General features: G+C 42.7%; 3 protein-coding genes across 4 annotated transcripts; 1 reads left to right on the forward strand and 2 right to left on the reverse strand.

The window, feature by feature from the left end:
- Positions 1 to 613: 613 nt before the first annotated feature.
- On the reverse strand, positions 614 to 5,569 carry uxt (ubiquitously-expressed, prefoldin-like chaperone). Of its 2 annotated transcripts, XR_014569504.1 has the most exons (7): positions 5,326 to 5,569; positions 4,484 to 4,565; positions 3,983 to 4,050; positions 3,375 to 3,482; positions 2,565 to 2,628; positions 1,964 to 2,404; positions 614 to 1,078 (listed from the first exon to the last, which is right to left on the reverse strand). XR_014569504.1 is itself a non-coding variant. In XM_083769253.1 (6 exons), exons 1-6 carry the CDS (start codon positions 5,400 to 5,402, stop codon positions 2,342 to 2,344), a joined length of 462 nt encoding a protein of 153 aa, XP_083625379.1. In that variant the 5' UTR covers positions 5,403 to 5,569; the 3' UTR covers positions 614 to 2,341. The 2 variants fall into 2 exon arrangements, 1 of the variants encoding a protein (XP_083625379.1); XM_083769253.1 differs by having other exon boundaries at positions 614 to 2,404.
- A 1,003-nt stretch (positions 5,570 to 6,572) lies between these two features.
- On the forward strand, positions 6,573 to 12,683 carry cdk20 (cyclin dependent kinase 20; the record flags this gene model as incomplete). Its single annotated transcript, XM_083769250.1, is given in 9 exon segments — positions 6,573 to 6,621; positions 6,624 to 6,646; positions 7,172 to 7,285; positions 7,759 to 7,947; positions 9,434 to 9,555; positions 9,738 to 9,800; positions 10,030 to 10,153; positions 10,476 to 10,631; positions 11,935 to 12,683. Coding segments are annotated over 9 exon segments (1,017 nt in total). The 3' UTR covers positions 12,112 to 12,683.
- A 2,008-nt stretch (positions 12,684 to 14,691) lies between these two features.
- LOC310861686 (ceramide-1-phosphate transfer protein-like) lies at positions 14,692 to 15,580 on the reverse strand (the record flags this gene model as incomplete). The annotated part of the gene is made up of 2 exons (XM_083769252.1): positions 14,692 to 15,214; positions 15,456 to 15,580. The coding sequence occupies 2 exons, from the start codon at positions 15,578 to 15,580 to the stop codon at positions 14,692 to 14,694; spliced, it is 648 nt and encodes a 215-aa protein (XP_083625378.1).
- Positions 15,581 to 21,334: the final 5,754 nt, after the last annotated feature.

Below are 21,334 nucleotides of genomic sequence, written 5' to 3' on the forward strand. Positions count from 1 at the left end.
ATTGTCAAACCAAATAAGACATGCAAAAAGCCAAAAACACAGACTTGCAATAAATGAAGCAGGTCTTGTTATCAAACTACATGTTTACATTCAATTTCAATATGATTCAATCTCACTGCCATTGTATGACGTAAATACAAATGAAACCTATGATGTTGAATAAAGTTAAAGATTTCCATGACCCTGGGAGTTTTCATTTCATTGTGAACTCAGAGTAGGCCTACATCTGTTATTAAAAAAATAAATAGGGTCTGCGTCAATATTCACAAGCTGTAGACTTTAGTTTACACCCTGCAACAGCGACCCTTCGGACCACCGGGTCATCGGAATTATATGGGTGGGACACCAATAATAATGCGAACATGCTGTGGTTAGGTGGTAATATGCAGGTATCACTACATCTATTCTATAATACCGTAGACCAGGGGTCTGGACCCCTCTGGAGGTCCTGAGAGATTTTGTTTTACATTAACCACTTGAACCTTAGCATCCCTATTTTGAGGGGTTACATTATCTATGAAGTTAATGACAATGTTTAATCTGAAACAAATTGTTTATGCAATATATAGTGGTTAAAGGGTCCTTGGTCTGAAAAACGTTAGCCGTAAGTCATAAGACAATAGACAATAATAATGAAAGGAAACATGATCTTCTACTGGGAGGTCACAGAATTCTTCACCGAAATAAACCAGGTCTTCAGCCTGACAGCACTGATATGACTTTTTTTTTAACACGTTTTCAGCAAGCATCAACATTGTGTGACAAGAGTATTAAGTCAACTTTCTTCAACTTAACTTATACTTAATTGCATACACCAAGATAGCATACTGTATGTACAAAATTACAAATGTACCCAAATTGACCCAGGGACCACAGTATATCCAACCAGTGGTAAAGTACCCCCTCTGTGCCCATGTCCCAGGCTTATGGTCAAAAAGGTTATTATTTTATATACAAGAGCAAAATTTTTTGTTGAAATGTATAAATTAGGGCATTTTTGGGGTGATTCATCGATACTGTAGATTGTATAAGACAATGATTCTCAATTATTCAATACAAAAAAAAAAACATGAATAGTCTAAGGTCACATTCATACCAGAGAGCTTTGCTGCGATTAAAACGAATTCTGCTGCGCATTTTCAGAAAGTGCACTTCGTTTGGCAGGTGTGAAGGCTCATTCGAATCAGTAATGCGCATCAAAGAACCGCATTATACTCCCGAGCAAAAACGGGGGTTTCCTTCGCTTTCAATCGCACTTGATTACGATTCGGTGCAGGTGTGAATGCAATCCGCAGTAAATAAAGGAAATGAAGCAAACAATGTGGCGGGTGAGGAGCTGAACACAGTTGGAGACGGAGAAAGCATATTTTACGCAGCGCAAAGATGTCCCGTTACCGTGGATAGACGTGGTCGAATGAGGAGACTGAAGCCCTGATCGAAATGAGGACGAGTACATTAATCAATTGCTTAAGAAAGAAGAACACTGCAGTGCAGTGTAATAGTATTATAGCCTACAGAATATTCTGTCTGTCTGTGCGTGCCGTAAACATGGAGTGCTGTCACTGTGTGGGGACTAGTGGGGACTGGAACTTTCATCTCAATAAACGTGTAAACATTTTGCGCTGCTGTCTGTTATATCAGTGCGCTCAGCGCTGTGCCTGCATACCCAAAAGAACAGTGTGTGGCACTGTGGCTGCGTGCGTATAGTGAGAGAGAGGGGGGGGGGTCCAGTCCCAGACAGCACGACACATGCACGTTATGAGTATAATTTTATCACAATAGATTTCACTGTGTTGTAGGCTAGGTTTATGAATGGAACACATTGATAAAGGTCCCCCCTGCTGCGTTTCCAATTGCTACGGATGACAGTGTGAAGGCAAACCGCAGCAAATTAAATATGCAAGAATCCCCAAATCTCCGCCCATACGCATGAGTCTACTGAAGTATTAGGTGAGAATGTGACCTAAGAAACAAACTGATGCTGGCAGCCGTAAATAAGACATTCTTCTCCTGAATTGGTTTTGACTCCAGTCTGTATACTTGTCCCCATGAAGTCCCATAAGGCCTCCTGCTTCCACAGACAGCCTGGGCACACTTTAGATTCCATGCGCGGACGGAAGAAGCTGTGTTTTGCGTAATTTCTGTTTTTTTAGACAGCTGGCAGGTTGCCGCTGGGGCAAGCTTTTCCGGGAATCTGGCAGACGCAGCAACCTGCCGCGTGGGTGGAGCTTCTTTTCCATCCACCAGCTGTCTAAAAACCCGGAAGAGACGTCAGGAGTCAGCTTCCTTTGGCCGCGCGCATGGAACCTTAGATGTGCCCATACCCAGTGAGGTTTAAGCTCTACAAGACTTCCGTTCTTCTACTCTCTGGGAGGACTGTCAGTCCCTGCAACTCTCTCAGACCCTGGAGAGATGGAGGAAGAGTAGACACAGCCAATCACGTTTCTGAAGTGTTTCTGCATTTGAAAAACTACCACATTAGAACTCTTGTAGCTGATTCTGAGAAATTGGTATTGGCGTGTAGATAGAATAATGCTAATATTATTTGTATTATATTTATTGACCTCTAGAACCATGCGGATGTTGGCTTTGATCTTGGACGAGTCTTTGCTGAGAACTTCAGTGAAGCTGAAACATGAAAACAATCATTGTTTATCATCTATTACAATTTTTCTCCACATACTGTACACAATCACATTCCCATAAGTGGTGTGTGTGTGTGTGTGTGTGTGTGTGTGTGTGTGTGTGTGTGTGTGTGTGTGTGTGTGTGTGTGTGTGTGTGTGTAAAGGTCCGTGTGATGAATAAATGATCCAAAAATGCCTGGGCCAATATAGTTTTTCAAACTAGGTATTCATTTGGTGATCATGCAGGTTGATTCACAGTGAAAAATCAACACCCGTTTAGAAATAAAAAGATGTTGCTCATATTAGCGTTCTCAGTGGATGTACTCTCACAAAGATTCTTTCTTTCCCATGTCCCTATATATATATATACACGTACCCCAACGCTAGGGGACGTCATATCCCAGGTCCGTATATATACTCCGTCTTTTAACCCATTCTGAACGGGAACCCATTTTGGTGTTAGCATCATGTTATGCTTTAGCTATTGAAAAATAGCAGATCTACAAGCTCATAGCGCGCCACCGAGTGAGCTTGTAGGTCTGCTATTTTTGAAAAATCAAAGAACGACTGACATTTTTAGAATCTGATCTCAGGTCAGAATGGGTTAATCAGACCAGTGTGTGTCCAGCGGAAACCTCGTATGAATCTGATCTCAGGTCAGAATGGGTTAAAGTGAACGCGTATGGTGGCACCTGGAACATGGGTTTATGCAGCTCGCCACAATTATATAAGTGTGGTGTGTTACTTACGCTGTGAGCTGGCAGTTTTTCTTCTCAATAAACCTGAGTGCTTCTGCATGGGTCATCTCAACAAAGAAGCCATAGCCCACCGCCACAAAGATCTTAGACGAATCCTCCCTGAAACGCATTGATACACAAGCTCAACCTCCAGGAAAAAAATACACTTTTAGCCCCAGACAGGAGGTTTGCTTGCAGGCAATCTAGACATTAACGATGTCGCTAACTTTGATGAGAAACAGAACCACCACTGAAATACCATGCCATGGTGTGTTCTCACAAGGTTACATTACATCTTATTGTCAGAGACACCAACCTTCAATTTACTAGACAACAATTAAAGTAAACATGTTAAAGGTGCTATACAACATTCAGCCACCAGGTGTCTCACCACGCCTCCCCCTCCACATCAAAGCACCTCTGATGCAGAAGGTCCCTTATTTATTTGAGTCACATGAATGAGGCAGCAATCATGGCATTAGTAGCAGTGCTGTAACGTGGCAGCTGTCTGCTAGAATATTTTTCGTGGGAGATCCCCAACGAGAACGATAGCAACATGCATAATGAATGAAGAGTTGGGAAGACATTTCTACAGACGTTTAGCACCACAGAGAACGTACACGTTGGCCTGGACGTAGAAGTTACAACCCAGATCAATTTCTGTCTTCAGATCCTTGGACTCAGCTTCCTGTAACAAAGAACACAGTACGAGACTGTCAGAGGGTGTGTGTGTGTGTGTGTGTGTAGGAAAGAAAGACAAAAAAGGGGGGTTTACGCGCGTCCCCGTTTTTACTACGCCGCTTCGCACCGGTAAGGGGAGGGACCTTTCAAAAATAGCAGATCTACAAGCTCGTAGCACGCCACAAGCTTGTAGGTCTGCTATTTTTTTAAAGTCGTGAAAATGTGGTGCAAATCTTTGAATATATATTTCAGAGCGAGCATTTTTAACTGAAATATTGCCTTCTGGGGGGTCCCTGGAACTACATATTTTGAGATAATTCTGGGGGTCCTTGACATGAAAAAGGTTGAGCACCACTGACATAGAAACAAGGATTTTTCCGGAAAAAAATAGGATTTTGACCTCAGTCCAAAATGGGTTAAGTCGCGTAGCGTAAACTCACCTGTAGACTTTCTATGGTGTTCTTCAACTGGAGATATTGAGAAATTTTCTCATAGACACCGTCTCTCTGCTCCAACACTCTCCTACACAAACACAACACATTAATACAACATGTGATGAACACAACCATAATACATCAACACACATCACAATACACGGAAAACACATTAAGATACATCCAAAACATATTCACATTAACACAAGTACAACCACAACATGACTTTTGATTGATATATGTATTAACAGTTTGCAGAATTACAGTACATTTCAAGCACAAACTCAATACAAAGACTGTTAACTGTGAGTGGACGACCCAATTAAGCATTACACTTGTTTACAACAGGGTCCACATTGTTCAATTCATCAAAACATTTAGAGACGTACAAATAGACACTTCTATATAGTTAAAGAACAGAACAGGAATTCATCATAAAGGAAGCAAAAAGGGAAAAGAAACATATACAGTGAGGGGAAAAGGGGGAATATTGACACACAACCAGGCCTGTCTTTCTCTTCTCCATTTTAGACCCTTCTGTGAAGCACTGAACTGCACATGTATGCAAACTCAGTAATTATAGAAATAAACGTAAACTGCGCAGCTTGAGTTAAGAGTAAGAGAATAGCATAAGCGTACATGCACGATTAATATTAGCCCCATATGTGCCCTCTCCCTACGCTCATTGCGTAGGGAGAGGGCAGTGGGCACATATGGGGCTAGATTAATATGTAAACAATCTCCAAATGTATAGGTACTACTTAACACCCTGCAAATCGAATGTAATTAAGCAATGTAATTATACATGAACGTAAACAATAAAAAACAAAAGCGCGGTGTGTACTTACTGCAAGTCTTTTTGGAGAACATCACTGATGAACGTTTCATATTTAAACACTTTCTGCTCCACACTCAGATCGCCCATGCTGACTGTCTACTGAAGCTGAAATCTAACTATAACTTACTTAACTTCAGCCTAACGTTTTAACGTATTATTATTGAATTGATTTGATATAACAGAACGTTCAGATGTTGAACGTTTACACCCAAAGCAGGGCTCGTAAAAACTGCAAAAAAACTGTTGTTGTTTACTAGTAATAAAGTGTGTCGCCGGTCGCGCATGCTGTGAAATGGTCGCATGGCGATGACGCAAGAATACATCCGGCAAAGTCGTTTCAAAATAAAAATCAATGTTTATGCCAAAGTAAAAGTATATATTTATTATTATATTATAATGCGTCCAAAAAGTAACTTACGAAATCATAAATACTATTTTGAAAAATCTGTAAATATATGTTAATTGTTTTATGATTTCTGGCTCAGCTTCTTTGTTGAGATTATCCTGTATTTATTATTTTAGTTTTTTGTTGTAGCAACAAGACGCGTTGTCAATGTAAACAAACATGGCGGAGGACAGACGACGATTCGTTTGTGTTTTATTAAATAAAACAATGCATCTACAGTAGTCTAGCAAAGCAGGTATGTGAATGGTAAATAAATAACTCGGTAGCATCTGCATTCTGCACATGGCTCGCTGATAACAAACTATCATTACACAGGTCTGGGGAAAAACGGCATTTTGTCATCACGTCTGTATATACATTTCATGAGCTACAGAATGAGCGTAGGGAGAGGGCACATAGGCTACTGGGGCTACATTTGTAACTGTCTCTCAATCCTGTGGGTGACAATGTTATCACAAGAAAAGATTAAATTACTATCCAGTGACAAAATTGCAACTAAAGTAATCAAATAATAATAATGAAGTCGTTTATATGATGTTTCTTTTGCATAATATTGTATATTTGTATGTCTTTATGTTTCAAATAATTGAGTATGAAGGACCCCAATGGAAATGAGGCTTTCTTGGGGTTATACTTGAGTTTAAATCATTTTAGCGGACCTTTGAACTATAGGCTACTTTCATGTGCTTTCTTTCTGCAAACTGTTAATAAGTATTCAATCAATCAATCAGTATAGCCTATGTGACGTTGAGAAACAGTGATTAATAGTATTCTATTCTTGTTCGACAGGATGTACTAATTGGAGCAGTAATGCACCAAATGGCCAGTAATAGTCTAGACCAGTAGCCTAAATGGACCAGTACAGTATTCTGGGCCGGATTGGAGAAGGAGCTCACGGCATCGTTTTAAAGCCAAACACATCGAGGTAAATTATCTGTCCTGTCTCTCACACATTGTCGGTCTCTCCTAAACTGTCGCTCTCAGCTTTTACACTGTCTGTCTCTCAGGTTTCCTAGCTGCTGTCTGTCTGTCTCTCCTATACACTGTCTGTCTCTCAGGTTTCCTAGCTGCTGTCTGTCTCTCCTATACACTGTCTGTCTCTCAGGTTTCCTAGCTGCTGTCTGTCTCTCCTAGTATACACTGTCTGTCTCTCATCTCTTCTACTGTGCCTCGTTGTTACTCCATTTATCTCTTTCTCTACTCGTGTGCTTCTCTTTCTTTGCTTATTATCTTTATGTTTGGATCATATAGTTGTAAAAAAAAAGAAAAAAAGAAAAAGGGGGAAATAAGTACAATACCATGCAATGCTTCTACACTGTTGCTTCATGCAACGTATGTGCAAACATAGCCATGGAATTCTCTCTTCAATCACTACTGTTCTCTCTCTTGCTCTCTGCCTCTGCCTCTCTCCCTCTCACTCTCTCCCTCTGTTTGTGTCTATCTCTCTCAGACTGGGGAGACGGTAGCATTGAAGAAAATAGCGCTGAGAAGACTGGAGGACGGAATTCCAACCCAGGTTCTCAGGGAGATCAAAGCCCTGCAGGAGATAGAAGACAACCAGTATGTAGGTGACACACACACACACACACACACACACACACACACACACACACACACACACACACACACACACACACACACACACACACACACACACACACACACACAACACACACTGTCTCTCTGTCTACATCAAATGTTTCCTCTGCATTTACCATCTTAAATATTAGCAGCATTATGGCTCCCAGAGAGTGTTTATCTTGCTCAGCAATAATTCAACACACACCCGGTAAGAAGTAGAACATTTATATATGCTGTAGGCTCATTGGTTGAGAAACACTGTAAACTTGGAAATATTGCTAATGGAAGGCCAACTCTCCTCTCCTCCTCTCCTCTCTCTCCTCTCCTCTCCTCTCCTCTCCTCTCCTCTCCTCTCCTCTCCTCTCCTCTCCTCTCCTCTCTCCTCTCCTCTCCTCTCCTCTCCTCTTCCTCTCCTCTCCTCTCCTCTCCTCTCCTCTCCTCTCCTCTCCTCTGCAGGTAGTGAAGTTAAAGGCAGGCTTTCCTCATGGTACAGGCTTTGTTCTGGTGTTTGAGTACATGCTGTCAGACCTCTCTGAGGTCATCAGGAACTCGAGACGACCTCTGACCCCGTCACAGGTCAAAGGTTACATGATGATGCTGCTGAGGGGAGTGGCATTCCTCCATCACAACAATATCATGCACCGGGTATGGGGTGTGTGCGTGTGTGTGTGTGTGTGTGTGTGTGTGTGTGTGTGTGTGTGTGTGTTGCTCAGTGGCGCTTTGAAGCACCCGGAAGAACGCTCTACTTCCGCATTTTCTCGATTTGGGAAGTGCAAACTGGCGCTCAATGTTAAACCCCAGCTGCACGGGGGTTTCCTAGTCATAACTCCACGGGTCCGCCTGCAGTCCCACCTCTTACCACTAGGGCCCAGCGCTTCAACGTTGGAGAGCTGCACTGGGGGCTTGGTGCGGACATGTATAAGAAATAATAAAAAAGTAAACTCTCTCTTGCCACTCTGAGTGCTACCCATTACTTTTATAAATCGAGGATATCGCACCAAAGAAGGACCAACGTTTATTTGACTATCAAAACAAACCTTTGTCACCTAGAGACTAAGTCCCTCATTTATCAATTGAGTGTAAAATCTGCCACATATTCGAGTGTAGGTTTCGTAGTACACCCACGTCGCCACGGCATTTATAAAGTGATCGCAAACAGCTGATCCTTCCTTAATTTCGTTCCGACGTTAATAAATGTGACGGCTGAAATCTACCTGGCACGCCCTATGAAATCAAGCCTCGCCCTCGTTTTTGCGACATGAACAACTGCAGTACGACCTTGGAAACCATAGTTACATGAGTCAAGTCTGAAGTCAAGCCTTCCTTGCCTTGCTGACCGCCTCACAGACGCACGCACATGCAACTTGCAAGCAACTGTCACTGTGTGTTAGTTGTATATGCAATTATTAAAATGTTTATTCATTTAATATACAACGAGATTAGTGAACGAAAACCTGAACCTGTGATTATGTGAAGCATTAATTAAATAACATTGCTCACGTCATTGGAATGAGTTTGGAAACGCACAGCCCGTGACAAATGCTGTTTTGCAACTCTGCATCTCCTCCTCCGCTCCTGTTCTGTCTGTCACTGTCGTGACCTGCACGGCATGCACTCATGCAAAACACTGTTTAAATGGCTTAAGCATGACTTGCAGCATTGTTTTTTATTGCACGATTTCAATAAGCTTGCACACTTGGAAATATAATAATATCCTACCAATTTCATATGACATGCTTTTACAAAATATATTATTTTCACATGTAGGCTATTATTAGTTTTATACATTGTAGGAGTGAAAACATATGTTTAGATGCCTGTGACAGCCTCTCAGCTGGTCAAACAATGCTGCTCTGCTGTTCTATGACAGAAAAGCAGGTGAGGACAAAGCGTACGACAGCTTTGTCAAGTTCAATTTCAAGCTTTGGCGGAAATGGTAAATGCCGAAAATTTCGGTAAACAGGGAATGTTTACCTGACATTAAATAAACTACTGTTCCGGGGTATTGTGGCGTTGTGTCGTGGTCAGCAACGTTGGACTTACCCCCTCTCCATTAAATTCATGACATTTCCACCAGCTGATTTTTCTGTCTGTCTGTCTTGTCTTGTCTTGTCTTGTCTTGTCTGTGCAGGATTTGAAGCCAGCCAACCTGTTAATCAGTTCTTCAGGCCATTTGAAGATCGCCGACTTTGGTTTGGCCAGACTGTTCTCAAATCAGACAGACAGACTGTACAGCCACCAAGTAGCTACCAGGTATGGTGTACTACATGTGGGTGTGCATGCGCACAGACGTTTGCATGAGAAAATCTATCTCTAGATAAGATATACAGTGTGTGTGTGTGTGTGTGTGTGTGTGTGTGTGTGTGTGTGTGTGTGTGTGTGTGTGTGTGTGTGTGCGTGCGTGCGTGCGTGTGCGTGTGCGCGTATGTGTGTAGGTGGTACAGAGCCCCAGAATTGCTGTACGGAGCCCGGAAATATGACGAGGGAGTGGATCTATGGTGAGAAAACTGTTGTCTAATCTCTAATGCATGAACATGAAGATAATTAGACCATACACAAATTAGCCCTCTGAATCGCTACCCACGGCCATTGATGGCATGTTATATTGACTGTGTGTGTGTGTGTGTGTGTGTGTGTGTGTGTGTGTGTGTGTGTGTGTGTGTGTGTGTGTGTGTGTGTGTGTGCATGTGCGTGTGTGTGTGTGCGTGCATGCGCATGCATTTCCAGGGCAGTAGGATGTATCTTTGGGGAGTTGTTAAACTCCTCTCCCCTGTTCCCCGGGGAGAACGATATTGAACAGCTCTGCTGCGTCCTCCGGGTTCTGGGAACGCCCAACAAGGACGTCTGGCCTGTAAGACACACACACACACACACACACACACACACACACACACACACACACACAGGTTCCTGGTAGGGGCAAAGAGAGAGGTGCTATATATAATTTCGAATGCATCCACATTTTATCTTTATTTTTATGTAGGCCTACCCTATACGCAGTTGAGTGCCTGTGTCAAGTACCAAAATAGCCGATCTACGAGCTCAAAATATGTTGCTGTGTAATTTCTTGATTTACTTTGTCAAAACACGTATAAATCAGACGTACTGTAACTCCAACTCTAAACTCCAAACCTAAACTATCTCTCTCTCTCTCTCTCTCTCTCTCTCTCTAGGAGATAGTGGAGTTACCTGATTATAATAAAATCACCTTTAAAGAGAATCCTGCAATCCCCTTGGAGGAGATAGTTCCAGATGCGCCCCCGCAGGCTGTCGACCTGCTCAATAAGTTCCTCATTTATCCTTCCAAACAGCGCTGTCCAGCCACACAGGTAAGCATGCACAAAACACACACACACTCAAATGTATGCACACACACACACACACACGTTGGTATCTAACTACAAATGAACGACCGCACTGTCCTCACAACTCTACCATCTGCGCAACATTGCAAAAATCAAGTCAATTATGTCACCTCAAGACCTGGAAAAAATCATACACGCATTCATATCCTCCCGTTTGGACTATTGTAACGGTCTCTACACCATGCTAAACCATTCATCTCTATCCCGACTTCAATTGGTTCAAAACACTGCAGCTAGAATACTCACAAATACCAAATGTATTAGCCTCTTTGCACTGGCTTCCAATTAAGGCCAGAATTTATTTTAAGTTTTAACAACCTACAAAGCATTGCACGGACTGGCCCCTTCATATTATTCGTGACCTACTGCCCCCAAAGTCTAATGTAAGACCCCTTATAGGTCCTCAGACAAATACCTACTGAAGATACCCGGGACTAAACTGAAAACAAAGGGCGACCGGGCTTTCGCAGTGGTTGCTCCTACTCTTTGGAAGTCAGTTAGACTCTTTTAAGAGAAAGCTAAAGACACATTTATTCTGTGTTTATTCTTTTTTTCCCATGTAGTTGACTTTTTCCATACCTATGTTTTTGTGATTCTGCCTCTAGTTTACTATTTTACATGCCTATGCTTTGAGTTTTTGCCTTGTTTATTCTTCGTTAAATTCTTTATTGTCTTTTTACTTTATTGTGCTATGTTTTCCTGTTTGGTTTTAACTTGTTGATTGCTTGTTCTGTGTTCTGTTCGACTTTGTCTTGAAAGGTGCTTTACAAAAATAAAATAAAAAATGTACTTACTTACCGGTACTTACAACCTGTTCTCATAACAGGTTGTGTGTGTGCGTGTGTGTGTGTGTGTGTGTGTGTGTGTGTGTGTGTGTGTGTGCAGGGGGGGGGGGGGGGATTGAGCGGGTCAAAAGCTTCCCTCTGTCAATCACGTCACGTATTTGCAGGGCAGTATGAGTCACCAGAAAATGATATATTCTATGAATCTAAAAATGGAGGTTGTAGTTACAATGTGTTTGTATAGAAAGGGGGGGGGGGGGAGCTAATCTGAATACTGAATCAAGCAACTTAAAAACTGTCTGAGGTGTTCATAAAACCCTGAGTAGACGATGTCCCTTTAAGCACATTTTGATACAGATACTTTTGTACTTCTTTACTCAAGTACATTTTTAATTCCGGACTTTTACTTGTAACGGAGTAATTCTACATTGCAGTATTGATAGTTGTACTTAAGTAAAAGTCTCTCTCTCTCTCGTTCCCTCCAGGCTCTTGTCCATTCGTACTTCTTCTCCTCTCCTCTCCCCGCTCACCATTCTGAGCTTCCCATTCCTCAGAGAGGGGGGGGTCGCCACCCGCCCCCCCGCCACCAATCTGCAGACCTGCCCCTGCAGCATAGCCTGGTGGACCCTGCGCTGCTGCAGCCGCACGCACGCCGCCTCTGAACAACCAATCACACCGGACCAGGAAGTCAAAGCACAACATCATTCTTACTAACGTGTTAACCCATTTTGGACTGAGGTCGATTGAAAAAAAGGCTTCAAAATCCTAACATTTTTCTGAAAAACCCATGTTGTCAGCGGTGCTCAACCCCCCCAGAATTATCTCTATTGGGCCACGGACCCCCATCTCAAAATATGTAGTTCCAGGGACCCCCCCAGAAGCCCACTGCCGTTATAAGAACCTTCCGCCACTGCACGAGGGTACATGAAGGCAGACACACACAACATCACATAACAAAGAAGGGTCTTATTCAGTATAGTCTATAAAAACCTTATTACATACTTAGGATTACATCTCATCATTTTTAAATTTAAATGTTGTAATTGATCAGGAAACATGGACAACAATATGTGCAAAAGTAAATCTATCTTCACTTACTCCTAGAATCCTAGAACATAATTACAAGTTTATTTTCAAAACATACATAACCCCTGTTTGTCTAAACAAAATGTCTAGGGAGAACTCTCCCCTATGTAACAGATGTAAACTGCATTTGGGTACCTACCCACATATGTTCTGGTTTTGTCCAAAAATCAAACCATTTTGGCAAATACTTCATGATCAAATTGAAAAAATCCTTAAAGTAAAATTCAGAAAATCTCCTCTGTTATACCTGTTGGGGGCAGACCCAAATGTAAAGTTGAGATCTGCTCATAGGAAATTATTTGATTTATTTAGATTCTTGGCAAAGAAATGTATCTTAATTTTGTGGAAGACAGATGAAATACCCTCGGAACATATGTGGATGGCCCAAATAATGTCACTACTACCACTGGAGAGACTCAAGTATGAAACACAAAATAAGGCAGATGTATTTGTAGAGGTATGGACCCCCTTTTTGAATCATATTGAAGAGCGCATAAATCCTGTGTAGGATGGAACCCACCTTAACGTGCACACATGCATTATACAACCCATGTACCACTTGGAAATTATTATTATTTATTATTTATTATTTTCTCTTTTACTTCTATTCTTTCTCTGTTTCTTCATTGTTGTTTTTATGTAAGTAACTGTCTTGTATGTAAGTCTGCTGTGCTGTCCTTGTGTCCATGTAAAGAAAACCCTCAAAATAAATAATATAAAAAAAAAAAAAAAGGATTACATCTCATCAGGTGGTTATACATTAACCACCAATGGCCAAGTGGCCAATTGGGTCTCCATTGGAAGCAAAACTGTGCATAGATAAATCTGAAAACAAAAAAACGTAAAGGACAGAAATCACCTGAAGAAATCCCATGAATTGTAATTTATTTGGCTACAATGATTTCAAATATAGGTATATTACAGTAGTCTTTTTGTCATTTCATCTTTTTCGTACCATAGTAACTAACTAGCCTCGGTCCCTCCCAGGCTTACTCATCTGCCAAAAAGCCTGGTCACAACCTAAGGCAGAGACGCTATCGGCGGAAGTGTCAGTCCGGAACATCCGACAGATTTATTTCCCCCGGATAAGATTTTCCGACCATTCACAACACTTGTTTCATTCACGGAGAAGGTAAACTGATTTGTAAAGCATCAACATAATTTCCTTGAGCGGTATACTTCCGCCAAAATCCCGCAACTTCCGCCCAAAACAAATGATAGCGTCTACAGTGTAGGACTTGCCAAGTATGCATAGTAACACAATAATTGACTGTATTTTGAATCAACCAGCAGATATATACAGGTAGTTTTCATTATGTACAGTGTATCAGGATGAATTACTTCATAGTCATTGTGCTACTGCACTTAGTTTACATTTAACATGTTTCCCTTCATGTAAAATAAGGCTATAAAAGGGAAAAGCGGAATGTGAATTTAGAAAAGATGTCTCATCATCATAAATGATTTCCATCGAAAAACATTAACAGCAGGTACATATTCAAGTTGACTTGATTTCACCATTATGTCTAGTAAGTATGTGGGCCTAGACAGCATACAACAAATTGGGGCACACAGTAAAATCTTTAGTGTTTATTGGACTCAGTGTACAAATGGAACAAAATGGACCCTGCAGGTCAACCAATGCCTTAGTTCTTAATGTTGACTTATTAAGATTACCAACAAGTTTACATTTAGAGCCTTTTTCCAACCTTTGTTAAGAATGTAAAAGTTTGCAACATTTGTGTGTTGCTTATGCAGGCATTGATTGTAGAGCAAGTGTAATTTAGGTCATTTTGACCATCCGATGGACAAAGATGCGAATGAGATACAGTACCTTTGCCGTGTCAGGCATTTGAGGAAGCTCAAAACGTCAACTTGGTTATCTAAATAAAAAATATATTTAGAGCTGGATCCAGTGTGTGGACTCTGCTCTCTTTTTAATATTTGTTGGTGCAAGAGCGCAGAGAATTTTGTTGGTTCCATTTGTTCACTCTCGGAGATAAATGAACACTCAGGATTTAACAATGTAATGTAGGTGGTGTAAAGCAGTGCCAGGAATTTACAGGACAGTACAACCAGAGAATGTTGGCAGATTGGATTTACAACTTGAGCCACATCCCAGTGGGGGAAAAAAGCACCTTTTTTATTCTCAAACTCTAAGGTATTTCCAAGAGTTTGTGTCGAGCATAGACGTCCTCTGTGATCCTGTACACCTCGGAGATGAACGGTAGAGCATCACCTAGCATGGCCACCACCTGCTCCTGGGTACCTTCATTCATCGCTTTAAAGAACTTGTCACGGCCCGGCAGGACAAGAAGTGCTGTTCTCACAGCCGTACGTACAACCCTGGGATGGTGCCGGGCCAGGGACTCATCGTAGGACTCTGTGCACATGACTGAGGTCTTACAGTCTTCTGTACTGGTACGGAGGCGCTCCATGAACAGCTCCAAAAACCGCAGGGCACGGTGGAGTCTTAACAGGGTGCGGCTGCCCGACTCTGGGTGACTGCCCCTCTTGTCGACGTCCACCAGTTCATTCTCCAACTCATATTTGACCATAGACTGGATGGTGACATAGTGGGAGCCGTTCTCGCCGTCGAGGAAGTCGACGAGGATCTGGATTTTACTGACGGCGTCCTTGGAGACGAAGATGAACACACTGCCCAGGCTATTCATAAACCTATATAAAAAATATAAATAACATATCATGTTAAATGGTAGCCTATAGCTGGTCCATTATACAGCATGATCAATATGAGGTACATTATAACTGCTCAATGATGGCAGCAAAATTATGTTACTCTGCATTGGGATAAATACTTTTTGCATGACAAACAGAAACAGACCTAATAGTAGAGGCAGAATTAAAACCAGAACAAGAACAGGGTTGACTTGTATTATTGTAACTCTAAAGCTCTTACCTTACAAACCCACGCCACGCGGCAGCATAGTGCGCAATGGAGACTTCTTTGTTTTCCAACAGACATCCCTTGAACGAGTCTTTCATGGAGAATTTCTGTCCATCCGCTGCCACAGAATCAGCCATACTGTCAGGGCGCTGACTTAGTGGGTGCTGGAGTGCAGACTTTATTCTCTTTCTATACGTATTCCCTGAATCTGCACCCAGCAGTGTATATGTCAACTTGAGTTGAGCGAGCCTTTCCCCTGAAGTGAGTTGGATGCTGGAGTGCTGCAGGCATTAAACCTGTTTGGCTGTGGGGACTGGTGGCGGGGGCGTTGACTCCGTTGAGCACCCCCATGGCAGTGATAAGAAGTCAGCGCCAGAGTTATTTCACGCAACGTTTGGCTTGTATGTTTTCTACAGTTGCGGGGGTTTTTCCCCCTGAGTCGTGGGTTGCATTTTTTCTGGCTTGTTTTAAAAATTGTGTGGCTTATTTTGAAAATTGAACAAGCCAACATTTCTTTGATGTATATATACTATAAATACCCTTTGGTTTGGGGGAGTGTGAATCACATTGAGTGACATAATGGGTCTGCATGGTGTCTCATAGTGCCTCTGTAGAACATGGTCAGGGCTGGGACAGGCAGGTGGACTCTCTTCAGCTGACGGAGTGGGTAGAGACGCTGCTGGGCCTTTTTAATGATGGCAGTGGTGTTGCTGCTCGGGGAGTCGGGGCCAGGTTGTCCGTCAGCAGCACTCCCAAAAAAGTGGTGCTTTTTACCCTCTCTACGGCTTGTAGTCGTGTGTGAGTAGAGTGAACAATAGGGGACTCAGTATGCATCCCTGAGGAGATCCTGTGTTCACTTCAATGGCGTTGGATGTTATGTTGCCTACTTTGACTGTTTGCCTCCGCTGTGTCAGGAAATCCAGGATCCAAACATTGTCCACCTTCAACACCCTCAGCTTATACCACCAGCTGCTGTGGTATGATAGTGTTGAAGGCAGAGCTGAAGTCTAGAAAAAGGATCCTGGCATATAGGTGTCTGCCTTTTCCAGATGCGACAGAGTGAGGTGGAGCATGGTGGAAATAGCATCCTCTGTAGACCGGTTTGGTCTGTAAGCGAACTGGTATGGGTCCAGGTCGGCGCTGAGGCCTCCTTTAATGCGTTCCATGACCAGCCTCTCGAAGCATTTCATAACGACTGGGGTAAGGGCCACAGGGCGGTAGTCGTTCATGCAGCCTGGGCTGTTATTTTTTGGCACAGGTATAATGGTGGCGCTCTTCCAACAGGCAGGCACTCTGGCTTGACTGAGAGAGATGTTGAAAATGTCAGTAAAAACATCTTTTAACTGCTCTGCACAGTCTTTCAGCACCCGGCCTGGAATATTGTCTGGTCCAGTAGCCTTTCGAGGGTTAATGCTGGAAAAGGCCCTCTTAACCTCAGTGGTGGATAGCTGGGGCACCTGGTCTGTGGGTGAGAGTGGAAATCTCTGCACCTCCCTGTCATGTGTGGCCTCAAACCGTGTGTAAAAGGCATTGAGGTTGTCAGTGATGGATCACTGACAACTGATGGATCGGTGGGGGCTGGCTGCGAAGCAGGCTTGTAGCCCGTTACTGTGTGAAATCCCTGCCACATGCCGTTTCCGAGTGTCCTTGTTGTCATTAAATTGACTTGCCATCCTTTTCCCATACATTCCTTTTTGCCTCTTTTATGCCTCTGTCCAGGTCGTTCCTAGCAGCTGATCTGTCCGCTCGTTAAAGTGTCAGCCCAGTCTGCTCTGTGATGTTGTCCTTCAGAAACGTCTCTGTGAAAATGAAGACACATCATGACATGTTGTGAGCTTGCAGATGAGCTGATATTGATGAATTGCTGATATTGATGCTTAACACATCCCCAGACCGTACTATGCCACTGTAAGTGATCTTGTTTGATAAAAGATCAAGCTCTATATCTCTAGAATAAACAGACATTTGATTTTCAGGTGGGTTGCAAATTTCATCCAATCAGGTGAGAAAACACATTGAAAAATAATTCATCATATAGTTCCAATGTTGTCTGCTTATTTATTTGTCTCAAAGTCCTCTCTCCTGTTTGCATGGAATTTGTATACCAACCTGAAAATGTATGTTCTGATTATCCAAGAGATGGAAACGATAGACTACTGTTATGGGAATCTGCAGAATCTGCTACATGATGTTCAGGAAAACCATACAGAAATGAGGCAAGACAGGAGTTCAAACTTGAAAGTATGAGCGTTTTTACTCGAGTAAAGGAGCAAACTCACATGACTGATCATTGCAATTTGACATAACATACATACACGACGTAAGACATTTGATAAATGATTATTTGTAATGTGGATATGCTGTATGAATAAACAGGTGGAAGCATTCATTGTGGATTTAGTCTAATAAGTTCAGAAAATGTTACCAATATAATTTGCCTACTGACAGTTTATTAACCCATTTTGGGCGGGAACCCCTTTTGGTGTTAACTGTTATACTTTATCTATTTAAATAGCAGATCTACAAGCTCATAGCAGGCCAATAGGCGGCAGGCCACCGGGAAAGGTCCCAGTGGTCCCGACTCCCGCGGACTAGTCCAGTTCTGCCAGTGCCATCATGATAATTTCACTGAGTGACAAATAAACCCTCTTCTATCTTGAATCCTTTTGCCAGCATCGTCATTCTTGTGAGAGCAACAAAGGGTTGTGTACTGTGTCAGTTGGTTTGTATCGTTTATGTTGTTCTGTAAAAGTGGTGGTATTGTTGTTTGTAGTTTATTTGGTAAATGGTGCATTTATATAGCGCCTTTATCCAAGGCGCTTGACATAGATTGTGCATTACATTCACCCATTCATACACCGATTGCCGGCGGAAGCCATGCAAGGCACCAACCAGCACATCGGGAGCAATTTGGGGTTCAGTGTCTTGCTCAAGGACACTTCGAGCCGGGATGCAAACCGCTGACCCATGGATCATTGGGACGACCTGCTCTACCTCCTGAGCCACAGCCGCCCTGTTTGTGTGTGCCTCGACAGAGCGGGCGGTAGAGTTTATGCTATCTGCACGCTGGTTGTGGTGGGCCGGTCTGGGCCAAATTCACACGGAAACTACTGGGCCGAATCTTTTCCCCAGTCCAGCCCAGTCCCAGACTGCCACCGTGTGGCCATAAAGGGGAGGGCTGCGCCAGCCGGAGTTGGTCATATTCAGTCACTTTCATTTCCGTTTTCCTGGCTCACAGACCGCCATTGTATAAGAAACGGCTTATGTTAGCAGTAGCTCACGGTGTTTAAAAGAGCGAGGGGAAATCCTATTTTAAATGAAACTCTATATGGGATGCGCGCGCACGTTTCCTGGTGCTGGGGGGTATGCAAGGCAATGAAGGCATTGCCATATAGCAACCGGGCCAGTTGATTTTCTGCTAAACCGTTTCATATCAATAAAGTACATTGATTGACGTATAGAATTCCGACAATGAGGCAGACAATGGTTGGATTTTAATTGACGGAAGACTGTCGAAGGCAGCTAAATTGATGTATTAGATTTGTCGAGGACAATGCAGAGAACAGTGGAATACAATACAATAACACGAGACATGTGTTGTGTGTCGTTTTGGCACTGTGGGCAGGTGCCAAATCGGGCTGGAAAGCAAAATGTGCATCTCCATGAAGCTTGTCAACATACTGCAGCACAATGTACTCTAAAAAGATGGCTGTGACGAAACCAGTGTTATGTTTCCACTGTCAGTGGACCAACACCATGCAGATAACATGGCCTAAAATCATCACTGTGTTTCATCAAGTCCAGAGTCTCAACACAAACATCTATTATGATATTTTACAGCACTGTGTGCTTCCGTACATCTGTATTCATGGGGACCTGTGTGAGGTGTGTGTGTGCATGTGTGCGCGCGCTCGCTCGTGCGTGCGCGCGTGCGTGTGTGTGTGTGTCAGTTTCTGCATATCTGCACGCTGACACACACCTTCAACTGCAACACCAGAACAGGTAAGAGAAAGCGCTGCACTGCACACACTCAAAGTGAGTTTGAAAACAAGACACGGCAGCAAGATTTGTGAACATATCTTTTGACCTCTCATTTTGTGTGTCCGTGGCAAACAGAATGTTGACAAAAGTGTCAGCTGATTTCACCCTGTGATTTATGTCTCTCCGATGTCTATTATGTCTATAGTTTGCTTTGGAACTCCCTGCCCTTGTCTGTTAGGCTAGCAGAGTTAAAACACTTCTAAAAACACATTTGTATGTCAAGGTGTTTTTCCTTATTGTTTCTGATGTCTTGATGTTTTGTTGTTTTGATGTCCTTTATGATTGCTTTTTATAACCTGTCTGTAAAGCATGTTGTAACTATATGTTTGCTATATTAAAACCCATTCTGGGCGGCAACCCCTTTTGGTGTTCTGTACAGTATGTACAGTATTCAAAAATTACGAAAATCTTATGCTGCTATAGAAATATTTTCAAGTTTTTCAGGATTTTAAAGGCTTTTTTTAGAGTCGGCCTGAGTCCAAAAGTAATAATTAATTCATTCATTATTGAATTGGCCATACCAGCACACTGTCACACACACGCGTGCATGCATGCACGCACGCACACACACACACGTTCTGCTATGTTCAGAATGTTGTCAGGTGAGTGAACCTCCCAGGCTCCTCCCACATTATTGCATCACAATTTGCGTCTTCACTTTTCTGTCCTCACTTTCAAGAAACGGTGCAGCAATTGAGCTTCAGGTTCATCAGGTTCAGGTTCATGTTTGTCATTTGTTTTGTCCCCGTGGGGCGATTTGGTTTACAACAGCAAGGCATAACACAGGCAGGTAACATGAAACACACAAACACAGTAAAAAGGCACATAGTAGCCTACACATATAAAAACAATAAAACAGGATGGCACTTATCAGTGTTTTGTATTGGTGGCTGACTGATGTTGGCATTTGATTATTCAAACCTATATTATGGTTTCGGGATGTGACTGATATATATACATTGTGTGTGTGCGTGCGTTTGTGCGCGTGCTATCTTTGAGCGGTGTGACTCCAAGGAACAGCAATGTCCGTCCCTGTGTGCTATGTCCCTATGTATGTTTAGCCTGGTACCAACAGGTGCCAAACTGTTGCCTGCTAATTACTATGTGAAGCGTATGTGCATGTGAGAGACGGAGAGGGAGGGAGGGATGGAGAGAGAATACTATACTCTCTTTCATGTGAGAGAGAGAGTGTTATTGTCTGCTAATTCCCCCACGCGCTATAACTCTGTAATTTCTTGACCGATTCGGATGTGGGGGGCGCCTTGCCGGGAACCGGGCCTTCACCCTGGGCACATTCCTATATGGGTCTGGAAGTTCCCAGGGACCCCCCACACAGAGTTGCACTACTCAGTTCACACGGGTGTGATTTTTTTTTTGTGTTTTGCATTGTATAAATTAATGTTTTCTTTATTTCTTTTCTCCTATGTTTTTTTTCTCCTTTCCGGGTTTGTGTGAACACAAACATTGGCTTGTGATTGGCTGATTACCCCGTAGCGATGATTAGCTGAGCAAAGTACATGAAGCTAAAAGTGAGGGCAGAAAAGTGAAGACGGAAAAGTGAGGATGCAAATTGTGATTGGTCGGGGGTGAATGGCCAGAATGATGTATGATGATGAAGAAGAGCGCACCTCAAAAGTTCACACGGGCATGTGATTTTTCTTCTTTTCAACTTTACTCTGTACAGGATTTAGGGGCCTCGAGATTTCATGGTGAAACAACATCAGTGTTCTACCCTCTGAAAATACCATAGGGATGTGACCATCAGGTCAGGCTCATACTGTGCCACTCAGACTAGTGACACGCCCTGAAAGGAGAGACAGACCTTTTAATCTGATGCGATGGATGGTTGA

Source organism: Protomyctophum parallelum (genome assembly GCF_964188405.1).
Source record: "Protomyctophum parallelum genome assembly, chromosome: 7".
Taxonomy (NCBI): domain Eukaryota; kingdom Metazoa; phylum Chordata; class Actinopteri; order Myctophiformes; family Myctophidae; genus Protomyctophum; species Protomyctophum parallelum.